At 37.9% G+C, this 23,217-nt stretch overlaps 1 protein-coding gene across 1 annotated transcript in view; it reads left to right on the plus strand.

The window, feature by feature from the left end:
- Positions 1 to 23,217, plus strand: part of RGS17 (regulator of G protein signaling 17) — a 120,696-nt gene that overhangs the window by 74,238 nt on the left and 23,241 nt on the right. The window contains exon 2 of the mRNA XM_032258807.1: positions 9,060 to 9,203. Coding sequence (XP_032114698.1) covers positions 9,085 to 9,203 — 119 coding nt within the window. The 5' untranslated portion in view covers positions 9,060 to 9,084. The remainder of the gene's footprint in view (positions 1 to 9,059; positions 9,204 to 23,217) is intronic.

The following is a 23,217-nucleotide window of genomic DNA, read 5'->3' on the forward strand; positions in this document are numbered from 1 at the left end:
TTTACTGATAAACCTATGGCAATTCCCTCAGCACCAGTTTGCAGTGGTGCACAGGAAGTGGAAGCAAATAGAGGTTCCAGTATATGATCACCCAGATATGAGTGATACTCAAGGTGTGATTTATTGAGAGAAGAACTCCTATCCAATTATGAACATGTAAAACCAAATATTAGGCTGGTGCAAAAGTGATTGTGATTTTTGCCACTTTTAATGACAACCAACCTAATAAGTTATGTGCTTCCAAACTATAGTAGTGGGACAGGTGTAGAATAGATATTCCCATTCCAGAAGAAAATGAATAGGAAAGAAGAAAAGAGTGACAGCTTTTAAGTAATTCCAAAACCTAGCAAGTCCAACTCCGTATCTCAGGGCTGAAGAATAATCCTCTTGTGCTTGATGCTGTGCACTCCAAGCCCACTGGGGCAGAGGTCCCATTTTCCAGACCCAGTAGAATTGAGGTCTTTCTCTGCAGCTCTGCCAAGTGCTCAGTCCCAAGTTTCTGCTGGTCAGGCACTAAACCTCCACAGCTCCTCCCAGTCCTACCCCCATGCCTTTGATTGGAGGTAATCTAACTTGTTGAAAGTAAGGCAATTATCCCCCCTCTTTGAAACATAGGAAGAAGCCATGATGATCTCTGAATCACTTTTTTGTGGTCATTCTTCTTTTGTCTTGAAGAATAGGTCATGTTTGCAGCTGAAAAGCTTTATGGTCTTCCCTGTAAAATCCAAAAAAAAAAAAAAAAAAATCTGACAACCTTTCTTTGTTCCTTCCCATATCCTTACTGTTCAGTTCAAACTGGCAGTTCTCCTGCTGAGGTAGCTAATTCAGTCTATGCTTTATACCATGCTAATCTTCTTATCAAATGGTGGCTTGGTAATACTCTTTAGTGTTCTCTTTTAAACATCCTTTCTCATTTTGTGCAATATGTATTGGCTGAGAATTTTCCAAGTTCATAGGTTCTAGTTCCTTATTGTTTGATAAGTCCCTCTTCACATCATTTCTCTCTTCTCACATTTTACTAAACAGGAGGAACAAAGCCGTTCCTTCAATACTTTACTTAGAAATGTCCTCAGCTAAATATCCAACTTCATTGTTCATAAGTCCTAGTTTCCACAAAACACTAATAATATAAACACAATTCAGCCAAGTTGTTTGCTGCTTAATAACAAGGATTGCCTGTTCTTTATTGCACAAGATGGAGAAAAGGACAGTGAAATTTACAGTGTTAGTGAGGATAATAACATGTTTTCACTTCAGTCTAAGAATTCATCAAAATGGCCTTCACTATCCATATTTCTACTAACATTCTGCCCATGATTACATATGTATTATTTCAGAAGATGGAAGTTTTCTCTACAGCTTTTTGCTTTTCTTTCTAAGTCCTAACCAAATCGCCTTTAGAAGTCCCTTCATGACAGTCTTGGCTTCTTCTAGATGTACTTCACAACTCTTTGTTAGTTCCAAAGCTGCTTTCACATTTTTACGTATTTGTTATAGCAGCACCCTACTTCTCATAACCAATTTCTGTCTTAGTTTGGGCTGCTATAATAAAATACCATATGTAGGGTGGCTTATCAACAACAAACATTTATTTCTCACAGTTCTGGAGACTGGAAAGCTCAAGATCAAGGTGATGACCTATCTGATGTCTGGTGAGGCCCTGGTTGTAGATGACTATCTTCTTTCCATGTCCTGACATGGAGAGAACAACCAGCTCTCTCATGAGGGCTCTGCTTTCATGACCTAATTATCTCTGAAAGGCCCCACCTCCAAATATCATTACATTCAGGATAACATTTCAACATATGAATTTGAGGGGGACATAAACATTCAGTCCATAACAGGTTCTTTCAAATTTAAGGTGTTAAACATACTGTAAATAGTGTCCCCATATACAAGTTTGAGTTTCTCCAATGTATAAACATAAAAATGGAATTTGTCATAGGTTATGTGTATTGTTAACTACATGTAGTCAATATTGTTCTTCAAAGTGATTTCTCAATGTATATTACTACCATTAGTGTGAGGAGTTTTTAATTTACCCAAGTACTCTTCCAAAATTGATATTGTGTGACTTTTTAACTGTGGAACATTTAGATGTGGAATACTTTTTTATTCACATTTCTCTGATTAATAGTTCTGAGCATCTATTCATTTAATTTGGAGTATTTATATTTTCCTCTTTTATAAACTGCCTGCACATTTGTTTGCTGTTTTTCAGTTAGATTTTTATATTGTTAAATTGCAGTGTTACTTATTATTATGGATAGTAGTCCTTTGCATCTTCCAGTATGATTCTCTATTTTTATTTTATTTTTGGTTTCCTTATATACTCAAGAGTTTTTATTAAATTAAGCTATGTAAAAAATAAATTCCTTTTGAGCTTGGTCTCATAGTAAGAAATCCTTTACTGCTCTGAAGCTATAGTCTACATTTTTATGGCAGTTTTAGAATTTGTAACACTTTTTTAATTCATTTTTTGAGTTTATTTTTGCATGTATTATCACTTGGAGGTGTAATTTTTTACATAGAAGTACAAATATCTCAACACCATTTTTGAGTAGTCTGTCATTTCTGAATGATAAAGAATCATTCTCTAATTTAAGCCAGGATTGCATAAATGCCTAAGTGTCACTGTCTCAGCTCTCTGAGAGTTTTATTATTTTGATCTACATATCTGTTCCCATGCCATTGCATAATTATTATGATTCTATATTATTGATAGAACAAATACCCCCACTTATTTTTATTATCAGACATGTCTTGGTTATACTTTGCCCTTCAGCCTTCCATATAAGTTTTAGAATTCATTTGTTAAATTCCACAAATTACTCAATTAGAATTTTTATTGCAATCACATTGAATTTATAAAATAATTTAGGAAAATCAAGACGTTAAAGATAATTGGTCTTCCCACTTGAGAAGATAACCTAACTCTGTATCCAAGTCTTATTTTATATTTTTGATAAAGTTTTATATTATTTTTATAAAGTTCTTGTACAACTTTTGTTAGAAATTTTACCAGTTACTTTTTGGTTTTGCTATTGATTTGAACTATGCCTTTATTTCTCTCGTATATTTGAATTTATTATTGCTAGTATATTAGAAGCATTTGATATTTTAAAACTTAACCTAGCATCCCTCTTGAACTGCTGCTAATACTTATCTGCCTAATCTCTTGAAATTTTTATGTAAATAACCATATCATTTGTAAATAGTAAAATTTGTATTTTCTTTTCCAATTTTTTTTTTAAATTTTATTGCATCAGCTGCAGAATTAACAATTTTGAATGTTGGGTATATTGACTTTATTGTTTTCTTCTTATCATTAATAGGAATGCAGTAAAATCCACCATTCTACAAATATTTCTGTACCTAGTATGTGCCAAGCATTATTACAACAATGAACAAAACAGACAAAAGTGTCTACCTTCATCAAATTTATTGGCTACTTGGTTAGACAATCAAACAGGTAAAACTTGTAGTATGACTAATGATGATATATTATATGGAAACAAATAGGAAATGGCTATTGGTCATACTGGGGATGAGATGAGGGAGTTCATTTTCAAATAAGATGGTCATGAAGTTTTCAAGGAGAATGTAACATTTCAGTAAATACTTGAAGGAGTGAAGCCCTAAGTGTGGAACAAGTGCAAAGCTCTTGACACATAATTGTACTAGGCAGAGCTCAGGAGCAGCAAGGATGCCATTGTGATTGAAATGGAGAGCAAGTTGCAGAGAAATGGAGATACATTCCGGGAAGTAACACAAAAGAAGATTGTAAGAACTTTACTCTGAATAAGATGGTGGCCAGGTGCAGTGGCTCACGCCTATAATCTCAGCACTTTGAGAGGCCAAAGCAGGCAGATCACGAGATCAAGAGATCAAGACCATCCTGGCCAACATGGTAAAACACCATCTCTACTAAAAATGTAAAAATTAGCTGGGCATGATGGCATGCCTGTAATCTCCGCTACTCAGGAGGCTGAGGCAGGAGAATTGCTTGAAGCTGGGAGGCGAAGGTTGCAGTGAGCCGAGATCGCGCCACTGCACTCCAGCCTGGTGCCTGGTGACAAAGCAAGACTGTGTCTCAAAAAAAAAAAAAAAAAAAAAAAGATGGTAAGCCACTTGGAAGATTTGGATTGGGTTTGAATGGAAGAGTCTTTGCTGAAATTATCTGACTTACATTTGAAAGGCTCATGCTGGCTGCTGTCTTGAGAATAGAAAATGGAATTGGAATAGAAGGAGATAGGAAGTGGTAAAAACAGAAGATGGGTAGAGGATACCAGTTAAGAAGTCTCACATTTGCTGATCTGCTGATTTGACATCTGGATGAAATAGAGGAGTCAAGCATGAGTTCAGGATTTTTTTTTAATGTGAATAATGAGAAGGATGAGGCTTTCCATTCACTAAAATTGGGGAAACTATGGAAAGAACATGTTTTTGGAAAAAGAGAATGAGGGCAGATTAGAGCAAGTTAAGTTTGAGAAAGCCAAGTAAAGATGTTGAGTAGCTAGTTGGATATATGCCTCCTGAATACAGGAAAATTATGTGCATTGGATATGTAAATTTGAGAATTTTGTACAGAAAACTGGTAGACCGAATGAAGTCTCAATAAGTTGATCAAAGAAGTGATAGAGAGCCGGGTGCGGTGGCTGATGCCTGTAATCCTAGCACTTTGGAGGCTGAAGCAGGCGGATCACCAGGTCAAGAGATTGAGACCATCCTGACCCACATGGTGAAACGCCATCTCTACAAAAAAAAAGAAAAATAAATACATAAATACGTTAAAAGAAAAAAATTTAAAAAAGAAGTAATAGAGAAGAAAGAATACTGTAGTCATTCAAAATTTGGAAGTGAGAAAGATGAAAAGGAAACAAAAAAGCAGACTGCAAAGAAGTGATGAGAAAGCAGACTGGTGAGTGTGGTGCCCAGGAGGCAAGAGAAGAAAGTATTTCAAAGAGGGTGGAGTTATCACCGTGTCTGCCTTAGTCAATCTGGACTACTATAGACAAAGTGTCATAGTTGGGTAGTTTAAAAACAATGTAAATTTCTTTCTCACAGTTTTGGTGGCTGGAAAGTCCAAGATCAAGGCGGTAACTTATTTGGTGTCTGGTGAGGGCCTGCTTCCTGGTTGCAGAAGGTTGTCTTTCTGTATCCTCACATGGTGGAGAAAGCAATCCAGTTCTCTGGTCTCTTTATAAGGGCACTAATTCCTTTCATGAGGGCTCAGCTCTCATGAGCTAATTACCTCCCAAAGGCCCCAGCTATTATTACCATCACAATGGGGATCTGGAGTTCAACAAACAGATTTTGGAGGGGCAAATTTGTTCCATTGCACTGTAAAGTGTTGGCCCAGAAGGAGATGGCAAAATAACTCTTGGACTTAATAATACGGGGACATTGTGATGTCTGCAAAATCTATTTTAGTAGAGGGTTAGGGCAGCACACCATTTTCCTAATTGATATAATCTTAAATTTCATTCTTGAATGTATCTAAACAGAGAAAGATGAGCTTTTGCTAGCCAGGTCATGTGTTCAGCATCCTATTTTACCAATTTCAGTTACTGTTTCTTATATTCTACTCCTTTCCTCTAATTTTGTTTTCTTCCTATTGAAGTAGATTCCAGCAAATATTTGAGTAATCAACTCAGTGAGTTTATTAGAAATAATCTTCACTCTTGAAATTTCATTTAGCTGCATATAAAACTGTAGGATGATTATTATCTCTCAGCACTTGAAGCACATTACTCCATTGTCCATCTTCTTCAGCATCTAATATATTGCTCATGGAAAGTCTACAGTCAATCAAATTAAAGTATTACTTCTGTGTGGCTAATTCAGCTTTTGTCTTTATCTTCTAGGTGCTTTTTTACAATTTTGTGTATAAGTGTAGATTTATTTTGATTTTTATTCATCCTACTCAGCATGTGGTACACTCCTTTATGTGAGGCTTTTTTCTGTTTTATTTTCTTCCAGTTCTAGGGAGTTTTTGGCCAATTTTCTTTAAAATATTATGACTTTCCTGGGCCGGGTGCAGTGGCTCACGCCCATAATCCCAGCACTTTGGGAGGCCAAGATGGGCGGATCACCTGAGGTTGGGAGTTTGAGACCAGCCTGACCAGCATGGTGAAACCCCGTCTCTACTAAAACTGCAAAAAAAAAAAAATTAGGTGGGCATGGTGGTGCATGTCTGTAATCCCAGCTACTGGGGAGGCCGAGGCAGGCGAATTGCTGGAACCTGGCAGGCAGAGGTTGCAGTGAGCCAAGATCATGCCATTATGATACAGTGAAACTCTGTCTTTAAAAAAATAAAATAAAAATTATGAATTTCCTGACAATCTGTTATTTCTCCCCTTATGAAGAAAAGCTTGTTGGGTGTACATTAGAGCCTTTCAGTGTTACTAGTCTGCTTATCTCAATGCTCTTTTCCTGTTTTAGCTTTTTATCGTTCTTTGTTGAATTCTGAGTATATTCCTTGGCACCATCTTTGGGATTCTTTTGGAAAGAGATGAGTATGTGTAAATCTTTAAATAGCTATGTGTGTTTTTTACATTTCCATTATGTCTTTTCTTATTTCATATTTGTCAATTTTTGTTTTATAATTTATTTGATTTTATTGTTTATTTTTAATTGACAATAATTATACATATTCCTGGGGTACATAATGATGTTCCAGGAAATAAAATGTATAGTGATAAGGTGAGGGTAATTAGCATATTCATCATCTCAAACATTTATCATTTCTCTGTGTTGGGAATTTTCAATGTCCTCCTTCCACTGTTTGAAACTAGGTATTATTGTTAACTTTAGTCATCCTATAGTGATGTAGAACACTAGGACTTATTCCTCCTATCTAACTGCCATTTTATATCCCTTAAAAAATTTCTCCATATCTCTCCCTTACGCCCACCTTTCCCAGCCTCTAGTATGCTGTGTCCTTCTTTTTACTTCTATGAAATCACTGCTTTTTAAACTTCTACATGTGAGTGAGAATGTATGGTGTTTAACTTTCTGCTCCTGGCTTAATTCACTTAATATAATGTCTTCCTGCTACATCCATGTTGCTGTGAATGTCAGGATTTCATTCTTTTTAATGGCTAAATAGTATTCCATGGTGTATATATACCGCATTTTCTTTATTCAATAATCTGTTTTTGGACACCTTGGTTGATTCTATATCATGGCTATTGTGAATAGTGCTGCAGTAAACATGGAGGTGCAAGTATTCAAACGGCATCCAAATTGGAAAACAGGAAGTCAGATATGTTTTATAATTTCTTGTTCTACCATTTAAATTGTATTCTTTATCACATTGTTTATCTTAAATATATGTTTGTTAAACTAATTTTAGGTGATTCTGTTAATTAGCACTTGATCAGGAATATACTCATCTCCTAATTGCTGAGTTGGTTATCTGTTTTCTGGTGTTAATACAGATTTTTGCTTTCAGGTAACACATTGAATTAGAGATGTATTTCTTACTGTCACTTACTCTTCATAATGTAATGCATTTCATTTGTTTCCACTAATCCTTCAAGATTTTAGTCATGAAGCAGCTCTTTTATCAGTATCTCGGGATTCCCTTCCATCTGGCAGTGGTTTTGGAAAATTCCCTGACCCAGTCACTGCACAAATAAGCTGGTTGACTGAAGTCTAATCTGGATGGCTTTCTCTGCATCCTACCCTTTCTTTAGCTAGGCATTGCTGAATAGTAGAGATTATTTTTTTCAGTATCTTTTTATGAATGGCACAACCACAGCCCCTGATTTTATGCAGGCAACCTGGAACTGGTCTCCCACTCCTCCTAGGGGAGCATCTGACACCTCACTGGAGTGTGGGACCTTTGCCCCTTTCTGTTTCAATACCTGAATTGCAGAATGACTGTGGCTTTAGACTCCATTTACCTACCACTGTGGTATTCTGTTCTGTTTCTGGTCAAAATATATGTTTATCTAGTTTTCAAGAACATAGTATTTTTTAAGCGTTTATCTTTGTATTCAGAACTGAAAATAACATTTTTTAAAAAATGAGCTTATAATGCCAAAATAACCTGAAGCACTTTATAGCTTTAATAAGTACTGCTCTCGGCCACACATTTGACAATATATGTGTATGATTTATATACATTGAATTTTTATGAAAAACATTCAATAGATTGCATTCCTTTGCTAAGAGTTCATGCTAAATGTGATATTATTCTAACACAAAACTTTTTATTTTAATACTCAACACAGTCTTAGATCGGATTGGTCCTATAAATAGGTGGCAACTCATTTGGCCTTATTTGTAAGATCACAGAACATTCTTTATCCTAATATTTATTTTATCTGCCATGATATATAAATTCCACCAGAGTAATTCTCTTGAATTTGATGACTTTTTATTTTCCCCCAAGTCTTCATGAAATAAAAATAAATGTGAGGGATGGAGGAAGAGAAGCTGGTGTCTCTGCAACACTGACACCTAACAGAAAATAAGGCCCTTTGGTAATGTTATTAAGATCAGGCCCCTGGAGGATGAGTCAAAAGTGCCAAAAAGGATATTGAGTGTTTCAAAGAAAGTGAGAGGGCGCCCAAAAATAAACTTGATATTCCTCTTAATCTTATTTAGTTAGAAACCATGCAACAATCATTTATAAAGCTCAATTTACCTTACTGTAAACATTAGTGGAAAAATGACTTACATGTACCTATCTCTATCATCACTGAATGGTGTTCATAAAAAAGGCAGATTTAATCATGGTTGAGTAAAGAAGGAAGTTAAAAATAAGTTTTCAAACGTTATCATATTTACTTTACCAACAATTTTGATTATGTGGCAACTTTATTTCTATAATTGTATGCAGCAGATCATGGTAGACATTCCTCCCCAAAGCTTTTAGTGTATTCTTCTGAAAAGTTTTCCTGAGAATTTTCAGTTGACTTCTCAAGCTTCCTTGTTTTACCTTTTCTTAAATTATCTCCCTCCTTCTTTAGTGAAATGAGCCTTCCTTCAGCATAGGCAACTTATTCTTACTGCTTTCTTCATACTCAATGTTTTTTTCTCTCTTTCAGCCAACTGGGTCCTGAAGTAGCTGAAATGAGAAAAAGGCAGCAGTCCCAAAATGAAGGAACACCTGCTGTGTCTCAAGCGCCTGGAAACCAGAGGCCTAACAACACCTGTTGCTTCTGTTGGTGCTGTTGTTGCAGCTGCTCCTGGTATGTCATGTTACCTATAGGATGCCACACCCAGGCTTGGCAGACACTAGTGTGAACATGCATGCCAAATCTCAGAGCTGTAGAAACTTCTCAACATGTCTTTTTTTGTTCTTTCTTTGCAAGTAGGACTTACTGAAGACTATCATTGGTTTAATGCAAACACTTCACAAACAAAAATATATAATATTTCCCCAAAATCTACATTTAAATTGATCATGGGTAAAAAAATGAAGAAGTGTTTTAGGTCATGTTTTTCTCCATCCATGCTTCTTAAAGATGTGGGTAAAAATAAGATTTTAGTTATATATGTATTTATCAATAAGCAATATTCTCCAATGTTACAGATAGTTAAAAACATTAATAAAAAACATTAGTAATATTGCATGTAGTATTGAATGTGGGCTTTTTTTTTTTTTAGTTATCTGCTGTTACTTGATAGAGTGTTGAGCATACAGCTGCATGACCAGATAACTGTAAGTCAGGGTGGCAACCTCTGCCCAGAATTCTTGCCAATAAAGAGAGAGAGAGGAAAAGGTCACAGACTCACAATCACCTATCGAAAAGGTCAGTGGCTGTGCTTGGAATGAAGGCCAACTCCGTCCATTGAAAAATCCTGAAATTAAAGCCAGAGAACATACTTCCATTGGAGTGTTATCACTGGCAGGCTCTGGGACATCATGCAAACTCATTATAATCTCTTTGTTCTTTGATTTCCTCATTGGCAAAATGATGAAGAATTAAAGAAGCCAGTCCCCAAGGTGCCATCTAGTACTAAACCTCCATGATCCAGGGAACTCAGAGAACCTGCTTGAGTTCCAAATTCACAAAGTGCCTAACATTTATGCAGATGAGATTCTTCAAGGGGATGCTAGACTTTATGGAACTTCCTTTGAACCATACATTTTCAGGTCTTTTAAAATCCAGATAAGAAGTGGGTCTTCTAGCCCAGCAGTGAGTGATCTTCTGGGTCACCCCAGCCTAATTCAGAACCTAAAGAAAGGCCCATATGTGTGAGTCATCTCTCTGTGTTTTATGTCTACATTTCCCCAACATATATTGAGGTTTCTTTTTTGATACAGTGGCAAAATGTTATATCATTGTGGCCAAAATAGAAGGTAAAAAGAGCTGTGCTAGAGTGGTACCCTTGGTGATGGAGAAGCTCCATCCACTCTAGAAAACTCCAGTTCCAGAAAACCATCAGATATTGCAGTAATCTGGAAAGCTTAAGTACTTTTTATAAATATTAATATTTCTTCCCAGATGATGATTCTTTGTTAGAGAAAGTCATACTGTATTAGTCTGTTTTCATACTGCTATAAAGAAGTACCTGAGACTGGGTAATTTATAAAGAAAAAGAGTTTTAATGGGCTTACAGTTCCACAGGGCTGGGGAGGCCTCACAATCATGTCAGAACGCAAAGGAGGAGCAAAGGCACATCTTACATGGTGGAAGGCAAGAGTGTGTGTGGAGTGGAACTGCCCTTTATAAAACCATCAGATCTCATGAGATTTATTCACTGTCACGAGAACAGCATGGGAAAAAAAAAATCCCCACGATTCAGTTACTCCCCACCATGTCCCTCCCAAGACACATGGGGATTATGAGAGCTATAATTCAAGATGAGATTTGGGTGAGGACACAGCCAAACCATATCACATACATAATTTGTTTTCTTATACTCTTAAGCCTTAATAATTTAAGATGGAGGAAACAGAGTTTGAGATGAAGTAAATATTTCAATCATAGTTGTGTAATCTTTTTCTGTATCATGCCTTAAGAGATTATCTAGCTCAGATCTTAATCCATGAAGTACCATGTAGTGACTTACTATAGTGATTCTGAAGTCAGATTGTCCGGGTTCAAATCTTGTCCTCACCCATCTTTATCTGTGTGACTTCAGCAAGTTAGGTAAATGCTGATAATAAAAATCCCTGCCTCATAAGATTGTTGTAAAATTAACTGAGATAAAATATATAACAAGCTGAGAACAGTGTCTGACATATAGTAAGCGTTTAATAAGAGTTAGCTCTCTGGGCTATGGGGTACTTCATATTGGAAAAATAAGATCACTTTAAAGAGGAACTGACTTTAAATAATGTTTAAAAAAAGATGTTTGTAGCTATAACACAAAAATTATCTTGGAAAAGAAAGCCATTTTATTTTAAATTCTGTATAAAACATCACCAATATATTGTTACACAGGGTTGAGGAATATATTTCTTGTGCTCATTTGCACTATACAAGGTTCCTGTAATCAGTAAAGGGTTTTCTTTAGCTGCCAAAACTTATTGCTGAACTGCTTTTGGATTGAAACACCAGAACAGATAGAATACTGATACTATATGTATTAGCTGCCATATAGGTATTTAGTGAGTTTTGCTTTTATCAATTTTTAAATGATATATAAAATAACAAAACATTTAACATGGGCACATAAGCATGAGATTGTTGCAGTACACAGACAGTGGATGGAGAGCAAAACAGCTTTTAGAAGCTGCATCCACTCTCTACACCTCTAGAGTGGATCCCCAAACACTAGGTACATTGGGTGCATTGGCTGCATTGGCTGCATGCTCTGTTAGCTCTAGACTAGCACACTCTTGTCAGGAACTGCATTTGTTATCAATGAACATTGGATGCCTGAGTCTAGGCCATAAGATGTACAGTCTATAAATTTACAAGTCCTTCTATATATGATAAATGGTAGATAATTTATAATTATTATAAACCACTTTATTTTTATTTATTTACTTATTTATTTATTTATATCTGAGACAAAATCTGCTCTGTCACCCAGGCTTGATTGCAGTGGCACAGTCACCGCTCACTTCAAGCTCTAACTCCTGGGTTAAAGTGATCCTCTCTCCTCAGCCTCCCCAGTACTGGGACTACAGGTGCATGCCACCCCACCTGGCTAATTTTTTTTTTTTTTTTTTTTTAGTGGAGTCTTGGTATGTTGTTCAGGCTGGTCCTGAACTCCTGGGCTCAAGCAATCCTCATGCCTCAGCCTCTCAAAGTGCTGGGATTACAGGCATGAGCCACTGTGCCTGGCCACTGAATTTTTTAAGAAGGATAAAAGTTAATGTTCCTTAAACTATTAATTTTAATTATGATTACATTGTCTTATTGCAAATGAAAATGTCCTTCACCCATATGTTTTTAAAATATCATTATTTTTGTACATCAAGTTTAGAAAAAAAAATGTAAAGGCTTTTTGGAGTGAAAATAAAAAGAAATAAATGTCCTTCAGATTTTCCAGGCTAGGTCAAAGGGGCAGAACAAAAAGAAACACTAAAATTGTAATTTAAGGACTAAAAAAAAGTTAGAAATCAAAATATGAAGTAACTGTCATTCGTGAATGGGAGCAGTTGTCATGTGGCTGAATTTACTTCCTTTTAAGGAAATAGAGTGGTAGGAAAATAAATTTCTCTATCTGGTAATAAATACCTCATCCTAGCTTCATGTTATGGGTTTTATAAATCATGTAATATTTCCCTCAAATTTGCACTTCTAATTCATATTTCATTGTCAGCTCTTCTCTCATTTTTAAATTGATTCCTGTCTTTATAACATTACCACCACATTTTTGGGGGGAAGGACACAGAGGGTGAGTACATAACTGCTGAATGTTTCCACAGTTTCTTTCAAAATTCTAAACTGTTTAGAAGACTTCATAGTGACTTAAGCTGATCCATTCTCTAGCTCTGTCATAGAGGCACTTTCTCCCCAACATCAGCCTCTCTCCTTATCTCCCTTTTCTCCTCATAGCCCTTGCAATAAAAGAAGATAACACAGGAGGATGAGGTTTAGAATCATTAATAGCCTTAAATACACAAGCAATGGATGCCCAAATCCAGAGCATAAAATGGGCAATCTATAAACGTGCAAGACCTTCTATTCATGGTCAAACAGCTTTTGGAAGCTGCATCAACTCTCTACACCTCTAGAGTGTATGGGGAAAAAAAATCTCATGATTAAATTACCTCCTACCACGTCCCTCCCATGGCACATGAGGATTAAGCTAGGGTGAAGAGACCATTTTGTCAAGACTATTTGTCTACAGGTTCAAGGTTGACAGTGTCAAGTGGAATGTCTTGCTTCTTCAGATAGCAACTTTCTTCCCTTTTCTTTCTTTTTTTTTGAGATGGAGTTTCGCTCTTGTTACCTAGGCTGGGGTGCAATGGCACGATCTTGACTCACTGTTACCTCCGCCTCCTGGGTTCAAGCAATTCTCCTGCTTCAGCCTCCCGAGTAGCTGGGACTACAGTTGAGCACCAGCATGCCCAGCTAATTTTTGTATTTTTAGTAGAGACGGGGCTTTACCTTGTTGACCAGGATGGTCTCGATCTCTTGACCTCATGATCCACCCGCCTTGGCCTCCGAAAGTGCTGGGATTATAGGAGGCATGAGTAACCACACCTAGCCCTTCCCTTTTCTTTACAAGAAAGAAATCTTTGAAAGATACTGAAGGTTTCTCTCAAACTGCCTTCAGTCAGGACAGCATGAAGCAGTGAGGTTGTTCAGATACTCACATGTGAGATAACACATATAAAAGTGCAGTGCAGATTAGAAACTGCTCTGTGCTTAAAAAAAAGGAGGAGCATCAAAATGGCCATAGGAAAGGTAGAGCTTTCAAATTTTATTTTGAGCTTAAAGCTCATTTTCAAATTATCCTATGAACTCTTATAACATCATTCAGAGGCTACATTAAAATAACCCAGGTTACTTTTTCACATAGAATTTTCAGGTACTAATTAATCCCTCTTTTAATACTGGATGCTTCTGTGGGTATCCCATCAAGCAAAACAGGGTTCTCTGTGTGTTTTGCCTTAAAAAATTAGAACTCCCCAGCCAGGCACAGTGGCTCATGCCTATAATCCCAGGACTTTGGGAGGCTGAGCAGGTGGATCATGAGGTCAGGAGTTCAAGACCATCCTGGCCAATTTCACTCTGTCTCTACTAAAAATACAAAAAATTAGTTGTGTGTGGTGGTACACACCTGTAGGTACTTGGGAGACTGAGGCAGGAGAATCGCTTGAACCGGGAGGCGGAGGTTGCAGTGAGTTGAGATCTCACCACTGCACTCCAGCCTGGGAGACAGAACAAAACTCCATTTAAAAAAAAAAAAATTAGAACTCCAGAAACCTCAGCTACCATCCCAAAATATTTACGTTGCCCTCTGCTTGGCACATCATGGTGGTAAGATGATGGGCTGTGGAGAGGAGAGGAATAAAGTAATACTGGCCAGAGCCCTGGCTCCAGCTTGCAGTTTCCAAGAGAATAGTTCTGTCTTTATCTACTTTATAAATTAGGCTTAGTTATAAGCTTTTATTTGAAAAAAAATAAAAATGGAAAATGTTGTGTCTACGTTTATAGGTCAGGAAACTGATGGCTTGCCCAATGTTGGTAGACCCGTTAGGGATCACGGTGGAAATTAGATTCAAGCCTCGGAATGCCTAGTCCATTGTTTGGTTCACTTTAATGTGACACTTCCAAACTTTTCATTTCCAGGTTTGATATGAGCCATTTCCAAATACAGCTTTCCCATTTGAATTCACAACCTCACGTACTCCCGGGTACTGCCCATGAGATTTGGCCCACTGCACTGGACTCTTCTCAGACTCTTCTCCAGAGATTGGTCACAGACTGAATTTAGTAAATTAACTAGCCTTTTGAAAGCTATAATTGTCTCCCTTTTGGATACATTAGTTCTCAGACTTTCCAGACCATGGGATGGATCTCACTAAGTAAATGTTAAGTGCTTCATAAATATGCTTTGGGCTGCCTCTCCCTCCATTTCTAACAAGTACCATGGCCTCTATAATTCAAAACAGTGCAAAAATAATGTCTCATTTTATCCTCTGATGCTGTCACACTTTAGCTTTCTGCCAAAGGAAATACTAAGATGCATGCTTTAAAAGTCAAAGGATATTTTTTGAAAGGAAAAACAAAAATCCATGCCTGCACCATGGTAAAGAAACCACTCCCTGGAAATAAAACTACTCACACATGCAAGGTGAATCATTTCATCTGAGGCACCAGGGAATAAATGGTTTCCTCTGTTCCTGTCAACCTCGGAGAACTGATTCATCTCACATGGCAGAGTATGTTGTTCTGCAGAATAACTCACACTGCACAGGATTTCCAGAGTATTTGTAGACAGACCATCATACATATCACTTACAAAGAAGTGATATAGAAGTCTACAGTTTGGAAACTCCATCTTGCCACAGCACGGGTAAATTTCCTCAATGTTTTTATCAATTATATCAACTTTACACAATCAGAAGACAACTATCAAAATGAACCCGTTTCTCAGGCCATATACACAAAATCAGAGTGGATATTAGGACTGTGGACTAATGGAAGTTAACAGTAGAAGAAGGCTTACTCTGGTGAAGAAGTCCAGAGTCCCAAAAGAACAGGAGGAAGAAACTGTAGATAAGGAGGTGGCAGGCTGGGCTTGGTGGCTCACGCCTATAATCCTAGCACTTTGGGAGGCCAAGGAGGGTGGATCACCTGAGGTCAGGAGTTCAGGACCAGCCTGACCAACATGGAGAAACCCCATCTCTACTAAAAATACAAAATTAGCCAGGCGTGGTGGCGCATGCCTGTAATCCCAGCTACTTCGGAGGCTGAGGCAGGAGAAGCGCTTGAACCCAGAAGGCGGAGATTGTGGTAAGCTAAGATTGTGCAATTGCACTCCAGCAACAACAGCAAAACTCCGACTGAAAAAAATAAATAAATAAGAGGTGGCAGTGCATTTGGCAACGGGGCTCTCTGCACGGTAAGGTCTGCTGACCCCAGACACGCCAGTCAGTTTCAAGGTTCCGATATGGACCAAAAAAACTCAAATTTAGCCAAAGCTGGCTCACTCTATATGGCAATTTGGTGAGGACCATCTCTGTCTGGATGGGCCAGGATGTACCAGAGCTTCAGGGATGACCTTGGGCTGGTGCTGTTCATACCCATGGCCACGGCTCCCTCTGCCCTAGACAAGGCTGAACACATGAAAGGTCAGAGTTTGACTCACCAACCCACTGAACTATTTCTTACACAAGTGATTCTCCTGTCTGCACCATATTGTTGTTTTTTAGGTTAATACCTTCAGTAAAATTATATTACATAGATCTTGTATTTTAATTCACAAAACTCCGTATTGGTCATTGCTGCCAGGCATTTTTGTAAACAAATAACTGAAGTTTCATGCATTGAGATAGCAAAAAATACATTTTGGGTTACGTTATTTGGCCAGCGTTAGTAGGTGTTTAACAAACATTTGTTAAATGGGTGATGGATTTGGATTTGCTAATTGAGTCTACTTTACGAAATATAAAAACTTGTGTCACAGAAATTCCTTTCAAAAATTAGATGCACATTCTTCCAGGCCACCAGATTATTTTATGCACCATTTTTCTTCATGTTCCCGTGTGTGTGTGTGTGTGTGTGTGTGTGTGTTAGAGGTAGTAGTACTAATTAGTAGTAAAGAGGGGCATGAATTTGGGGAGGGAGCACTAAGTCTGTTTAGTATTTCTGGGATATAAAGTCAAGAAGGACAAAATAGAAAACTAGGGAGATAGGCAATGACAAATAATCAAATGTCTTTTACACCTTATTAAGAAGTTTACACCTTTTTAGGAAGCAATTGAAGAGTTTTAAGTAAGGAGGGGACAAAGTCCATTTGATGTTTTAAGTATTCTCCTGAGGGAATGGAAAATGTTTGGAAGGAAAATACAAAATGAAAGGAGGATACTAAGAGACTTTTATAATAGCCTTCGTGAGAGATGGTGGGGCCCAACATAAAGAGATAATAAAAGGGATGAAGAGAAGTTCATATTCACTAAAAAATGAGGACATACTGCCAAGAATTAGTGATATGTGAGAAAGAGAAGGATGACTCTAAATTGCTTGAGCGAGTGGCTGGGTTGTTGTTGATCCCATCAAATGAGAGGATACTGCAATAGGAAGTCATTTAGGCCAAGGATGAGAAGACAAGCTCAACTTGCTCTGATTGAGGTACCTAGAAGTTAGTTGTAGAAATGAATTTGAAGCTTGCAAGGCAAGCCTGGATGAAATATGACAATCTGGGATTCATTAGTTGCAAGAGATGAGAATGCTGAGCCCTGGCAAGTATTCCAAGGTGACGAGCAGGGAGCTACAAACAGAAAGGACACACTACATTTAAAGAACAACGGAGGAATGGGAGAGTTGCAAACACAGAACGTGGAGAAGAGGCGAGGTGAGAAATGACATGCAAAACACAGCAAAGGGGCCGGGCGCAGTGGCCCACAACTGTAATCCTAGTGCTTTGGGAAGCCAAGGCAGGAGGACAGCTTGAACCCAGGAGTTTGAGACCAACCTAGGCAACACAGTGAGACCCCCATCTCTACAAAAAATTTAAAAAACTAGCTGAGCGTGGTAGTACACGCCTGTATTCCCAGTTACTGGGGAGACTGAGGTAGGAGGATGATCCAAGCCCAAGAGTTAAGGCTGCAGTAAGCCATGATCGCACCACTGCCCTCCAGCCTGAATGAGACCCTGTCTCAGAAAAATCAAACGTAGCAAGGGACTGCTATAGAAGCCAAGAGAGTTTAGAGTTTCACAATAGGAAGTTTGAATTTGCAGATACACCAAAGAAGTTCAATGCAGTAAGAATCATAAAACATCTTGTGATTTGACTAACCGGGGGGCTTCTCAGTGAACTTTGAAAGAACCAAACTTCTGTGTAAGACATACAACAAGGAAGAACTTGGAGAAAGAACCGCTACTGACAGAGAAAATGAGTGAGCCTCTCTTTAAAGGCTCTAAGACACCATGCTCCTTCTGGGTAAAGGTTTGGTTTGAGGGAAGTTGGAGTTTCCTTCCTGACTCATTCAAAGCAAATTATTCATTTTCCAAGGCAATTTGAAGTTCAACGGTTCCAAATCCAGGTCAACTTTATTAGCTATCTGGACAATATTTAAGAACTTCCTCCAGCAAATTCCAATCAATAATGCAAAAATGAGGTTGACTTCTTGGCTATCCTTTCCCATAAAATTTCATAGTTGTGTTATATCTGATTAAAGTAAGTATTAACCCTATTTTTGCTTCCCTCATTAAAATTCTTCATTATTTCTTTTGGGCTTACCCTACTGTCTTTCCTGGTCTAGGTGTGGTAGACCTGTTACAATCTGCCTGCTATTTTAGGACATCATTCAAGAATTACTTGTTCTCTTTTTTTTGTCAGATAAGACAATCAAATTCACTTTCTGTGAAAATGAAATTGATTTTATAATAATTCTGCTGGACTATTATAAATGCTATAATTTCCAATGCTATAAAATCCATATCTATTTCAGATATTAATATATTATGTATTAATGTACATCTTTTTGCATGGGAGCATCTGTTCCTAAGTGAAACACAAATTTCTGTCAAAGCAATATACTTTCTTTTTTTTTTTTTTTTTGAGACAAAGTCTTGCTCTGTCAACCAGGCTGGAGTGCAGTGGCACGATCTTGGCCCACTGCAACTTCTGCCTCCCATGCTCAAGTGATTCTCTTATCTCAGCCTCCCAAGAAGCTGCCACTACAGGCACGTGCCACCATGCCTGGCTAATTTTTGTTTTGTTTTGTTTTTTGTATTTTTAGTGGAGACAGGGTTTCACCATGTTGGCCAGGCTAGTCTCAAACTCCTGACCTCAAGTGATCCACCCGCTTTGGCCTCCCAGTGCTGGGATTATAGGTGTGAGCCACCAAGCCCAGCTAAAGCAATATGGATTATTTAAAAGTACAGAGCCATTTAGCCACCAATTCCACATGGAAGAGTAACTTCATTTGTTTCGTTCTAGAGGTAGTCTTGCCCAATATTTGACAATTACACGCAAATTCTAATGGAATGTCTTCCTCATGGAAAGCCGACTTTCAAGAGGCTATATGGGATAAGGACAGAACAATGGCACTGGAATTAGACAGACCTGAGTACATTGCACATGTAACTATGAAACCTTGGGCAAGTTACTTACTCCCTCTGAGCCTCAGTTTCTTCCTCAGTAAAATGTGATTACTAATGTTTACATAAATCCCTGCATAATCCTTTATTGATAGGTATTATTTCTGTCCCTTTACAAGTCTCAGGCCCAGAGGAATTTGCCAGACTGTGTAGGATCTGGCTATTGCAGGCTTGGCAGTGTACTGTTCGCGTGTTGTCCGTTAAGGTAGTAGATGCTGTTTCTGCAGTCTGTATCACTTTGCCCTTTCCCCCCAACTCTCACATTAATCAGCACAGGTATAAGTCAGAGCAGCCATGGAGCATGCACTGCACAGCCGCAGGACTCCCAGAATGTTGTAACTTTTATATAGCAGGGTTTAGTTTCTCTACACATCAAGATTGTTGCGTTCCATCATGTCAGTTCCCAAGGAAGCCCCGCACATTCATCCCGTTCAGATTCACACACACACGCTGAAAAATGTAAGGGAAGGGATGAATGGGTAGATGAATGACCAACCCTGCCAGCTATCAGATATATTTCTGAATATTCGCTGCTAGGTTTTTCATTCTCTTTTTTTTATGATAGGGACTCAGGCTTCTAAAGTCAGAAGCTTGAGCTCCAGCTGAACTAATGCACTTGACACAGATGATCTCATGCCATTTTAATAACAGTAACACTGTTATTTCTCCTAACTAAAAAGAAGTCCATTTGGCCTTTTCACATCTAAGATATTTGCTTTCCCACTAAGGCATCAACTAACTTAATTATGAATTACAGGAAAAATTACAGTGCGTTGAAGGAATAGCTTAAAATAGGATTTTAATCAGTGTGAGAACCCATGTATAGAAGATTCTGATAATTGGCGTGGTTTTTTTGGTTTGCCTTTTTTTTTTTTTTTTTTGAGACAGTCTCACTCTATAGCCCAAGCTGGAGTGCAGTGGCGCCATCTCGGCTCACTGCAACCGACACCTGCAGGGCTCAAGCGATTCTCATGCCTCAGCCTCCCGAGTAGCTGGGGCTACAGGTGCATGCTGGCTAATTTTTTGTATTTTGGTAGAGGTGGGGTTTCGCCATGTTGCCCAAGGTGGTCTCAAACTCCTGAGCTCAGGCCATCTGCCTGCCTTAGCCTCCCAAAGTGGTGGGATTATAGGTGTGAGCCATGACGCCTGGCCTGGTGTGTATTAATATAAAGTATATCTTTGTATTCAGACTTATTCTCTTAACTTTAAGGAAAAATAAAGAAACCCTATTTATGCCAAATAAGAAGTATTGCTTATCTAACTGAACATAACTGTACAGAGTAGATTTTTATTTTCACCATGTAATTACTTGTTAAATGAAGTTGGCATTCCAAATCAAATCAATGTGTCCATGAACTGAAAATGCAGGGCTTGGGATTTCAAATGAAAATCTGATATAGATAAAAAGAAGCAATTTTTGATACCTGTCTTTTTGAATGGATGCATATATAGAAAGAAATTGCAACTGAGAGAGGGAGAGAATCAGAGAATGAAGAAATTTTGTCTTCCCTTTTCCATGGGTCAAAAGAAGAAAGGAATGTTTCCATACCACACAAACTGGAATTGAAATAGTGTGGAGAATCCATTCTCAGGATGGCTCTCTTAAAATACTTTAAATCAAAAACATTTCCTACCTATTAATAGTTAAACCCTTTTCTAATTTATTTGTTCTAAGAATGGATGACCTAAGTTCCATATTATCCCAGCATGAGACAGTAGAATGCAAAATGACTTCTTATCAGAAAGAATAAGGACAATGTGAATAAAGTTATGCCTGGCTGTTTTTAAGACTAAAGTATTCCTAAATCAAATGATTTTGGGCCAGGGTCTATTCAGAGTATTTTTTAAATACCAAAAAGGAAAAATGGTTGCAGTTATGCAAACCTCCCAAGATTAAGCCTGAGTTTGTTTATTATACTCACAGAAAAACTGAATGATGCCTTTTAGATTCCTTAGAAAGGTATAATTTTCAACACTTCTTAAGTGAATGAATAGTTTTTTCCCCCCAAATAAGGATATTTACCCACAGAAACTTTTTTTTCAGTTTTTCCTTTTTTCTGAGTTGGTTAAAATGTTGTATTTATAAAGGTAACACAGCCATCTAGTGGAGAGATATTTAATAGCTGATTATTTTACTTGAGTTTAAGTTTATGAAACAAAAGCTTAAACCAAATTAAATACTTGTTTTATGACACATGGTACATGATTACAAAATGTGGAGTGAGTCTTTAGAGGGGCAACCTGAGGTATTTTTAGGCAAGTGTTTTATAACATTTTTAGACACAAAGTTCTAACCACTGTTCCCATCCCCACACACCCCACTCAAAACCATACTTACTATAAAAACATAGAAATGAAAGAGGTGACATTCAAGTCATAGGTTTAACATTGAGTTTCTACGTGTCTGAAATTTTGTATGTTATGTGGCTACCAGCCCATCTTCTGGTGTCTTTTTGGTTTGGGGTTTTGGTTTTTTGAGGGGTGGGTAGTCTTTTGTAAGCAATTCATCAATTACATTCTCCTTTCCCTGTTGCCCTCTCTCCAAGTTATCTTTGCTAATGGAAGAAAGTGGTACTACCCAGGACGGCCCTCCTCAGCCATAGCAACACGCCTGTCTGCAGTCATTAGTGGTGTTACTTTTGTCCTTCCTGTTTGCTGTCAAAACCTCTATAACAGCTCATTTTTGTTCATCTCAAATTCCAGGGAATTGAGAAGTTACTCTTCCACAGATTCCACTGCAAACTCAGGCCTCTGGGCAGCAGCCCCTTTGAGTGATAGCTATGGGATGATGCCTTAGAGAGGGCATTCAGGCTCAATGCAATGGTTTGTACTAGGAAGTTTATTTTTCCAAACCTTAAAGAAAAATCATTTGTGTAAACAATTGCAATACCACAATTAACTCTTTTATGTAAAGAGAAATGGCATTGCAGAGTGAAAATGAGCCTGAGACTGGAAGTCAGAAGATGTGAATTCCAATCCTAGTTCTGATAAATTCGAGTTGTGGGTATTGTGTAAGTCAGCCCCAATGACTGTTTCCTGATAAATCAAACAAGAATGACTAATCACAACTCCCCTGCTAACCTTCAAGCACTGTTGTGAGAAGGAAGTGACAAGGTAATGTATAAGGAAGTGTTTTGTAATAATGGCAAAGGGAAAGTCTCTGTTTATTCAGGTGGAAATAAAAAGCTCTTTGGTAAACTTAGAATTAAATTTTAATATGCAACTTGCCCTTCCATTCAACTAGGCATTTGTAATAATGTGCCTTTTTGTCACCAGCTTTTTATTTTTTGTTTTACATCCTTGTGAAGTAGGTCATTGCCATTATCCCCATTATGAATGCTGAAAACAAAGCATGGAAAGCTTAAACAATCCTAAAGGATGGTTTGTGGGATGATGCCTTATAGAGGGCATTCAGACTCAATGCACTGGTTTGTACTAGGAGGTTTATTTTTCCAAACCTTAAAGAAATTAAGGGGTGGCAAATGTGCCACCCCCTCGTTATATGGGTAGATTGTCTGTTTGTTTACAGGGAAGTGTGGATAGTGGGGTAAGAAAAAAAAAAAACATGACCTGCTGCCTTTACATTTGGAGTCCACCTCATCGTTTTCTTGGATAACACATACTTTGCTGCCTATTTTAATCTCCTGGTACTGCTCTGCAACACCTGATGTGTTCATTGTGTTCTACATTTATATCGTGTCCCTACACGATTTTATCCCCATTGTAATTGAGATCCCCTTTGTCCAGGTCTCCATCTGGCAAACAACTGCTCATTTTCAACCCAATTTAATCATTACTTCTTCTGTGAAGCTTTTCCCAATTCCCTTAATCAAAAGCACAGGTACCATTGAGGGTGTCTAAGACACCCCATAAGCACAACTGTATTTGAGTTCTTATCACAATGCCATGTGATGTTTATTTACCCGTCTGAGCTCCTCAGTAGCAGAGCCTTTGTCCTATTCATCTTGTATGTCCAACCCAGGCAACGTTGAGTGAACCAGTGTTTCATACACATTTGTAAATT

The sequence above is a fragment of the Sapajus apella genome, unplaced genomic scaffold (assembly GCF_009761245.1).
Source record: "Sapajus apella isolate SASKATOON/1434 unplaced genomic scaffold, GSC_monkey_1.0 scaffold105, whole genome shotgun sequence".
NCBI classification, from domain to species: Eukaryota; Metazoa; Chordata; class Mammalia; order Primates; family Cebidae; genus Sapajus; species Sapajus apella.